The 9,771-nt window shown below is 41.9% G+C and overlaps 1 protein-coding gene across 4 annotated transcripts in view; it reads right to left on the bottom strand.

Annotated features, from left to right (window-relative positions):
- Positions 1-2,549: 2,549 nt before the first annotated feature.
- The window catches only part of LOC128421604 (solute carrier family 23 member 1-like), a 76,727-nt gene continuing 69,505 nt past the window's right edge, over positions 2,550-9,771 (bottom strand). For all 4 annotated transcript variants that reach the window (XM_053404582.1, XM_053404581.1, XM_053404580.1 and 1 more), the window contains 4 exons: positions 8,492-8,656; positions 6,388-6,496; positions 5,101-5,196; positions 2,550-3,616 (listed from right to left, as the gene is read on the bottom strand). In XM_053404582.1, the coding sequence (XP_053260557.1) occupies positions 3,351-3,616; positions 5,101-5,196; positions 6,388-6,496; positions 8,492-8,656 (636 nt within the window). In that variant the 3' untranslated portion in view covers positions 2,550-3,350. The remainder of the gene's footprint in view (positions 3,617-5,100; positions 5,197-6,387; positions 6,497-8,491; positions 8,657-9,771) is intronic.

Genomic DNA, 9,771 nt, shown 5'->3' with positions numbered 1-9,771 from the left:
TACTAACCATGATGGCTGTGCCCCCACAGAGACAATAATACTAGTTGCTGGAAACCACAGGAGGGCAGAGTTCTCTTAGCTCTCACATCAATGCGACTTCAGTTTGTTTGTGCTAGTGCACACACCAGGGGTGTTGACGGCTGGGGATGTCTACCCAAAGGTGTCCACACGTTGAGTATAGACAAAATAGGTGATGCATTAAACTGCAGCATCTTACAGCCGAGTACAGGATACATATGCAGTAAACAGGAGTGTGAACACAGCCTCAAGGAGGCAGCAAATTTCCTACACATGTATGCACACTGCAGCGAATATGCTGCCTGATTTCAGCAGATGCAATATTTGAAAACCAGCTGCTATCAATATCTGCAAATGTCAGGGATGGTGGTAGTTCAGTGACATCCAAAGGGCACTAGTCTGGGGAATGCTGGATCTTCTTCATTAGGAAGACAGCAAAATATGGGGTGGTTTTCTGCCAAGTAAAAACACTTTAACAAAAAATAATAATCATGATTTATTTATTTTTCAGTACAGAGTTTGCTTGTGTACAGAGCATTTCTTTCATACAAGATTGTCAAATCCACACTATAGGATAATCCGTTTTAATGGCACATTGAGAAGGTGAAATTAAAAGCACACAAATTGGGTGGGGTAGAGCTTGTTAATACAGGGTTAACACTTCACCCAGTGTTGTATACAAAAAGTGGTTTGAAGTGGTAAAAAGTTTCGCCCAATTAAGTTTTAATCTCTTAATTGCACGGTTGGTTAAATCTGCACAACTAGCATGAGGATAAAATAATCACTTTGAAGAAAAATGCTTGTCTTCAAAATTTAGGTAATGTGCACAGCAGATGCCATCTTAGGAGAGATGATGGCTTGAGTCCTAGCTTCCCAAGAATAGAACAGAGTTCATGTTCACAGAACAAGGCTTTCCTGCATGGGCATAGCCAAAATTTTTGTGGGGGAGGCTGGCTTTTGTTGAGGGGGCAGTACCTCCGATTTGTATTGATTTAAATTATGGGGGGCAGCTGCCCTCCTGCACCCCCATGCTTTCCTGCCTCTGCCCCCCCTCCCTCAAATCTGCTCCTTAGGATTGGTAGACCCTTGAAAATGGCCTGGACTTTGGTACAGAGGGCTGTCGATGGAGGCGGCTTTGACAGAAACCACCCTCTCCCACCCCCTTACAAGAATGGAGGAGCAACTTGGGAGCCAAGGATTTGTCTTGTGTGCAAGAGAGGATGAGTGCTGTACCCAAGATGCTTTTATGTGCCACCCAAGGTGTTTTGCAAATACTTCTATTAAAAAATAAAATCATCCCAGCAGCACATTTTGAACTTTTAAGAGGTACAGTAATTTAAAAATACCTGCATGTAACCAACTGGCATACTGTAGAATGGGAGCTTCTGATCCATATGTGACTGGTGGCCCTCATTCAAAAGTGCACACATGCAACAGCTAGCCTTGCAAGCAGTAGGGACTTCATGTATCTGTTCTGCATGTGGTAGAACGGAATCCTTTCTTCCATCCTCCAGCTGAGCTGACAGATTGCATCTGCTGTTCCTGGAGCAGACCAGAAAATCCACACCTGCAGTTTCCCATCAGCCAATGGTTGATAGGCGTCGTGGTTCAATAACAATTGGAGGGCCACAAATTCAGCCACCCCTGAACTAAGCATATGTAAGCAAAATCCCATGGCAGAGTCAGGACAACTGAACACATGGAGCAAGCATATATCATTACAAATACAATCTTATGTAAGACCTTGTGTAGGGCATCTTAAGTGGCTGATACTGAGAAACCACATAAAAACACCATGTAAGAGCAAAGGATAGAAAGGTAGGCAGGAAACTTACTCAGTCACAGCCCATGCTGATGTTATCACTTATCAGACACCACCACACAGTGGGAGAAGAATGGGGCACGCATTGACAAACGAGCAATTAAAATACTTTTGTCTGCGGCTCAGGTGTAGTAGGATAATTTGTGTACAGCTCTTGCTCAGTAAAATGCACAAGTGTTTTCAGGTAAATACCAAGTGAGTGTAGGTGGGATCGCGAAAGCCGGGACATGGGGAGAAATTGAGGAAGGATCAGCAAAGTGGAAATGGAGAGCTGTGAACAGGTAGGAGGCAATGGCAAAAGAGCTCTGTAGTATGAACAGATAGGCAGAAATGGAAATGGAAATAAACAATACACAAGTGTAAAGGAAATTCATCCTGTCTGGCCTAAAAAATACCAGATATGTATTTGGGGCATATGCATTTTGAGCAAGGAGAATTTCTACAAAAACAGAAATAGAGAACGGCCCTAAGAATTTGGCAGACGCACAGAGTTTTATTTGGGCATCAACAGTGTATAGGACAGTCATCCCAGTAGTCACCAGAATGAAACTTGGCTTTCCAAAAGTTTTTTCAAAAAAGGTGAATGTGAATGCCCTAGTCTTAGTCTACCACAATTAAAGCTTTGTTTATCTTAGACAGAAGGCCCTTTGGGATAATGCCAACAGTAAACCTAAGAGGTCTCTTGTTATATACACACAGGAAGATGATCAAGAGTCCATCCCTGAGGAAAGTTTATTGAATCCTTCCTTTAGGATAGATTTAAAATACAAAGTACAACATTTTATGAATATAATCAAGATCAAGCATATCTTGTTCTGTGTGGCTTCTCACATGGAAGTCACTGACTTCCATGAAAGCCTAAAAGCAGCTTAGAACTATTTTATAGACTTTGGAAGCCCCAGTTTAACTCAGGAGCCTGTTGTAGCAAACAACACAGGTGTTGTTGAGCTACAACTCCCGATGTTAATGACCACTGGCCATGTTGAGCAAAGGCTAATGGAGTCCAACAACATTTGACGGCCCACAGGTTCCCCATACTTATGGACTCAACAAAGCCGAAGACGAAAAGGTGTGGGAGCAACAAAGTATTGTGACACACACATTAAGCAGTCTGGCCAACTGCACATGATCAGAGACAAAAGCTGAGGCTGGATTTAAGGAGGCCTAGGACAGCAGCTTTTCTCCTTGGAACTAGCTTGTCTAGTTACTCAGAAACTCAAGAACCACGGATTCAATTTTCAGGAAAAGAGTTTCCCACGGTAGAAAGGAGAACAAATTCTTGTCTTGGGTGCTGCTGGGCTCCCTAGCCAGGCTGTCCCTCAAACTGGCACTGTATTCTCGCAGCAGAGAAATTGGCACACATGGCCAATTTGCATTGATGGCAAATTATGGAGTCGTTTGCCAGAACTTAGTCTCTTGCTACAGCCACAATCTCATTGATAAGAAACCAGAAAAAAGGAAGATGTTGCTTCAATGGCTTAGCAAGTCAAGTTTGTTTACTGATGCAGTCTTATATTCTCGTGTCGATGTTTATTTCTGTGTCCTTTTCTGAATTAAATTTGCTTTTGTTCTCCTGTGCATAATTATTGCGCTCCTTTGCATTGTTTCTGGCTGGCCGCTTTGGGCACATTGGGAGGTACTGAAACCAGTCAGCAGCACAGAACTTAGAACCTATTCCGAAGGGTAGATCATAGACGTCCGATGTGTTCACAGTATCATCAGATTCTTCCTTATAACCCTCTTTCCATGCCAGGAGTCCCCGCTCTTCCAAGCTCCCTACCAAAGGAAAACAGAATAGTTAGCAGCGACTAATAGAAAAAGGCATCCTATAGAATAACAAAGCAATTTCGTATCATCGCTAAGCATCAGCCTCTCGTGCCCCAAAAGTATGAATCTCACATAATCACAAACACGACAGTCATTTCAGAGTATAAGAAAAAATAGAAGCCATTCACAATAAGCATCAGTTCTTGCAAGACAACTTCCCAGTTATAACAAAAATATGAAAAGCGTCATGAATGTAACTCTCATACTCTTTTTGAATATGGGTAAAATGCAAGGCACGGTGTAATGACTGAAGTACACTGAATATATTATAAACACAGCTCTGTCATGCTAATTGCCACTATAAACCTGTAAAGTGGTTTTGACTGTGACTTTCTGCTACAAAAAGCAAAACTTGAGTGCAGTTTTGCCCTCAGAACCCACAAGGCTTGCCCTAAAAAGAAACCTCCCTGATCCCAATCTGTGTAGCGGCCACACCCTCAGCCTCCTCAAATCAAAACACTGAGGACAATTGTACTGCATCAGCAGAGTGTTTTCAGGGACAGCACAGCATCTGACACAGGTGCAGCTACACAGCTGCAAAAGCCTGGCAAGGCCTGCCAATGTTTCCCGCCACGGGCCCCCTGTAACATTTTCTCCCCAGACTAGTGATCTGAGAGGCACCAGGTGGCTGAGTATAGCTGCCATTTTAATTTCCCACAATGCCCCTGGCATAGCATTGCTCTAGGATACTCCCCACCCTCACGGCTACTGTTGACATTCATGATCCACTACAGAAAGTTATCTGGGTGGGGTGGCAGTGGTCAAATAAGACGCTGAAAGCAGGTTAGTTGGTCACAAAAATACCTGTCCATTTTGCCTCCTCTCTCATGTTCTACAAATGCTAGAAACTTACTCTTAAATATATATATGAAAGCTTGAAATCTGCGGAATATTGTTCATCCAGGGGCCAGAGGACAGGGATTGACTGCCCTAACGATGGACGCCCCATGACCACACAAAAGTCCGTCCCCCCTCAAACCTGGAGTTGACTCCTTTAAATTTTACTCCAGCTGTGTTGTAGGGTAACTTTTAAATGACCCAGCCAAGCATTGGGAAGCCAATTGCATGATTAGTTTCCCCCAAGGAATTAGCACTCTGCTCCCAATGTGTTGTTGATTCAGTGGTCAGGGCCTATGCCTGCATGTGGTTTAAACATGACCCAGCCATGTCAGAGCCTCTCAGGGAAAAACAGGTTCTCCTCTGTTGAGCTAATGTTTTAAGAGCTCCAGTGTTGCTGATTCAGAAGCAGTGGCTAGAAAGCTAAAGATCTCTGGGTTTTTTAAGCCATCAGGACTGGAACTCAGATTTATTCTGAAAATGACCTGGGGCCCAAAAACCCTGGCAACCAAAGGCAGCCATACCTGTGCAACTGCGCATTAGCAATGAACACTAGAATATAGTCAAGGAAGCTGGGATATTATTGTAATTCCTACCTGGAATAGTGTTATCGAGGATGAAGCCCAGGAATCCCCCAACAAACATGCCTGTGGTGAGCAGCACATTGATTACTTGGTCCAGTTGTTGAATTCCTAGAAACAGAATCCACTTGTCAAATAAACAATCCAAACAATGAGAAACCCCAACAAGTCCCTACAGCTCATGATGGAAGTCATTTTTTTAAAGTGTTGTTTTCGTTCTGGGTTCAAAAGTGTATATTTACCTCAATATTCTGTCCAACAAACAATATTCTGTTTAACATACAGATGCCCTGGAACTGGGCACAACAGGGAAGCTATCACATACAGTGGTACCTCGGGTTACATATGCCATGCTTTCAAACTGTTAGGTTGGCAGGAGCTGGGACCAAACAATGGGAGCTCACCCCATCACAAGGATTCGAACTGCCGACCTTTCAATCAGCAAGCCCAAGCGGCACAGTGGTTTAACCCACGGCGCCACCCACGTCCCTCTTCTTTTAGATACCTGATATCTATTAGATACCTTATATCTATTGTTCTGATATCTATTGTAAGTCGCTTTGGGCATGGTACGCTGTGGGAAAGGAATGTATAAATTAAATTAAAATAAGCTAAAACAACAGTCTTCATATTTTAACCCATTTGACCCAAACTACAGATTCCATACACTTTAACTGGCTGCACAAACATGGATTTGCCTGCATGTCTCCACCCAAAAAAGATGGTTGGCATAGTCAGCTTTGATAATGCTGTTAAGTGAATTTGGAGGGTGACGGCTACAAACATGTGACTGGAACAGTTATTATCTGGCATCTTAAGGCAGAAACCACTTGCAGCAGATGAGAAACCACCTACGGCAGCTTCTTAGCATGAACACTGTATCTGTCAAAGTCCAGTCATTCAAATACATGAAATCTAAGGTAAGGGACCCCTGGGCAGTTAAGGCAAATATGGGGTGCGGCATTCATCTTGCTTCAGGCTGAGGGAGCTGGTGTTTGACCACAGACAGCTTTCCAGGTCATGTGGCCAGGATGGCTAAACAGCTTCTGGTGCATCAGAACACTGTGATAGAAACCAGAGAGTATGGAAATGCCGTTTACCTTCCCGCCACAGCAGTACCTATTTATCTACTTGCACTGGTGTGCTTTCGAACTCCTGGGTTGGCAGAAGCAATGTAACTGAAACCACAGTGTGGGCAGAAGTTAATTATGGGAACCACATCCCAATTTTTGTGGGTTACATTTCTAATTCATTTTCTGTTGACATCAGCCAAAAAACAAAATATAATAAAACAACATTCACCTGTTTCCACCAATTCTGAATTTTTCTGCACCCAGAATGGAACCGTCAGACCCGCAAATATAGAAAATCCAAAAATGAAAAGGTTTCTTGAAGAGTTCATATCTGTATACTGAATAAAGAGGAGATGGTCTTTAGAGGGAAAACAAATGGATACCACAATATCCATTAATTTCACCAGCTATTTTTGGTATGTAGACAATGCAGCATTGTTGATTCTTTATTATTCCATCTGTGTGCATAGTGCCTTACTGAGTATAAGAGGGCAAGTCCACGCACCAAAGGGCTTATACTCTAAAATTCAACACAAGGGAAACAGAATAAGGAGAGCCCAGGGGAAAATGGGGAAGCAATATGTGGTGGTTTCAGATGCACATGCTTAGGCTTAGCTACATGCTGAGTTACTGTAGGGCAGGAGTTGCCAACCGAGTGCCCACAGGCACCATGGTGCCCTTGAAGGTTTTCATCAGTGTCCCTGAGCAGGTGTTGCAGACTGAGCTCAGACAGAGAAAGAGCCATGAGACAGTGACAGACGCAGCCAGAAGAAAAAGGCTGGAATAGATCTGCAGCTTCTGTTTCTGCTTACATCTGTCTCTGGAAGTGGCGGGACATGGGAGTTGGGTTGCTACTCTGTGCTTTCTCCTCCTCACCAGAATCCCCAGTTTTTTGAAAAAACATTAGGATGTGTCCAGCACACCCCATGCATGCCTATTTGTATAACATAGCAATAGTAAATATTTCAGGGCAATGTAGTCTTAAATATATTTCACAACGTGAAAGTTGATGGTATGAAAGAACTGAAATATGGCACACTTATGCTTTTATGGTACCCAAGACAATGATAAGTGAAGTAGTTGGATATTGCTTCAGTGCTGTTCTAAGAAGAATGCTTTAATTTGTTTCAGACTTATTTTAATCTGATAATAGACAAGTTTGGGCAAGCAGTCAAGCTGCTCTCTTTGGGTTTCTATAAAGCAATTAATGCTACACTAGGGTGCTTACTTTTCCATATAAGATATGTAAGTATCCTTGATGAAAAAGAAAATGAATAATTTTCAAACAAAGATAACGCTTTGATAACGCTTTTTTATGAGAGCAATTTTATCTAACAACAAAATCTTCACCTTTTATCAGCTTGGAAAATCTCTTGTAATCTTTTCTATCAGATACTGATGTCGATAAAGGCAATCTATTCTGTTAGAAAGATGTCACCTTGGTTTTAGGACACATTTCAACCTGCTGATTTATCCCATTTTTTAAAAGCAGCGTTAATGTTTAAACTTAATAGTTTTGTTTTATTTCTATTAAATATTGTAGTTTGAACACACCTGTACTTTTTAAAAGAAGTTAACTCATAGTTCATTGACACTTTTGGATTTGTTAATGATCTCAAATCATCTTTATCTTAAGGTCATGTTACCAGGTTCCTTCAACTTTCTGAAATGCTTCTCTACTTACAGTGAAAAACCATCCTAGGCATATATCTCACCGAAAATTGAAATTTTGTGAATTCCCATCCCCTCAATAACAACCCAATTCATTGTCTTTCATAAATTGTAACTATCTCATCAGTGCAACTAGCAGTCTTAACAATTTGTAATCCTTGCCTATCATCTCAGCTGTAGATACACCAACCATGCAAAATAGGAAAACTTATTACATCTTGTTACCCATCTGCAATGGTCCTTGATAACTTTCTTACCTGAAACACATTTAATATGAAATTTGTGCTATTCAATTATTTCTTAGCTGTCACAGATTATGCTTTTCTTTAATGTAAGATGCCTTGATGGACTATATTTAGGCTAAGAGGCAGGATACAATAACTCACCCACACCATACATTTAAAGCACGTACCCCACAAAGAATTGTGGGAACTGTAGTTTCCCCCTCACAGAGCTACAGCCCTAAGCAGCCTTAACAAACTACAGTTCCCAGGATTTGTAGGTGGGGTGGGGTGGGGGTGATCCATGTGCTTTAAAATGTTTGCTGTGGATGTCAGGTTGGCATTTGAGTTCTGAGGATATCCAGAGAAACTGAAACTGTGCACAAATGGCTCCTCCTCACCTATGCAGAATTAAATTGATTTTTGAAGCAAAACTCTCACCTGTAAATTGGAAACTCCCACAGCCGTGATGATGCCAAACATCACAAAAAACATTCCTCCAATGATGGGAGTTGGAATGCTGGCAAATATAGCTCCAACCTTGCCAAACATGCCAGTCAAAAGCATAACGCAGCCCCCAGCCACAATGACCATTCTGCTCCCGACCTGTGTTGAGAAGAACAGAAGAAAATTAAAAGCCCCCACAAAAGGACAAAGAAAATGATATGGATATGTTTCAGAGCTCTGTCAGTTCTGACAGTAGGGCTTTGGTTAATTAGCTCATGTTGCCTCCTACAGCGGTGCTCATCTTTTAGGGTGGAAGGTAGGACCTTGCCCTTATTAATATGTTGCTGAATAAGCATACTATTAAGTATTGTTCACTGTTTCATTTTTTCCGGGTCTTAAATGGCTTTTACATGTTGTATTTTACCATGTCAAGCTGCTTTGAGACTTTTTACTGAGTAAATGTTCTGATAAGTGTAATAACTAATAATAATAGCCATATTATAAGATAAGATTACAGTAAGACTCAATAGCCAAGCCAGGTGTTTTTTATACCAATGGAAATACAGCCTTTCTGGTTGTTCCATGGATTTTCCTGTTAAAGATGCTTTGTTTTTATAGTGTTCCATGTTCTATTAATAAATACTTATAAGAGGTGTTAACAATATTCCCTTTAAATGCTCTAAATGACAATAGCAGATATTAAACATAGCATCAGGTGGGCATGGTTTGTGGGAAACAGACCTGCGGGGCAGAGGTTCCCCTCACCCTTGTTCTTTCTATAACCTATAGAACATTAATAAAATTTCTGAAGGTAATCATATTACTGCACAACTTGATTCCTGATAATATACTACCACGGAGAGGACTAAAATGTTGTGGCTCATTAGAGAGAAAAGCTAACCCTCTGAATGAGTTAAGTCTACACGGAGCAACAGGCTGCTTGGAAAGACTCTTCAGCACAGCACTCCAGCAAACGTGCTCATTTAGATGGCAGCAAGATGGCGCCTAACCCCATTAACTTTTTCTTCCATTCCCCTTTGCTACACTTTTTACGAAGACCACAATGTGAGCGCTGAGCCTGCCTGCCGCTGCTGATCTCCTCCTGCAGTGTGCAGATCCACGGGAGTATTGAGGGATTCTCAGGCTATGCTCTCAGTTCGGATGTGCCAATGGTGTGTGTGGCCTGGCCAATGCCCTACACAAACTGAATGTTTACTTTAGAAAATCCCCCAGAATCCTCTGCAAAACACAGGATTCCCACAGCAGATGCCCTC

The sequence above is a fragment of the Podarcis raffonei genome, chromosome 10, assembly GCF_027172205.1.
Source record: "Podarcis raffonei isolate rPodRaf1 chromosome 10, rPodRaf1.pri, whole genome shotgun sequence".
Classification (NCBI taxonomy): Eukaryota; Metazoa; Chordata; class Lepidosauria; order Squamata; family Lacertidae; genus Podarcis; species Podarcis raffonei.
This window is presented reverse-complemented; position numbering and strand designations above follow the sequence as displayed.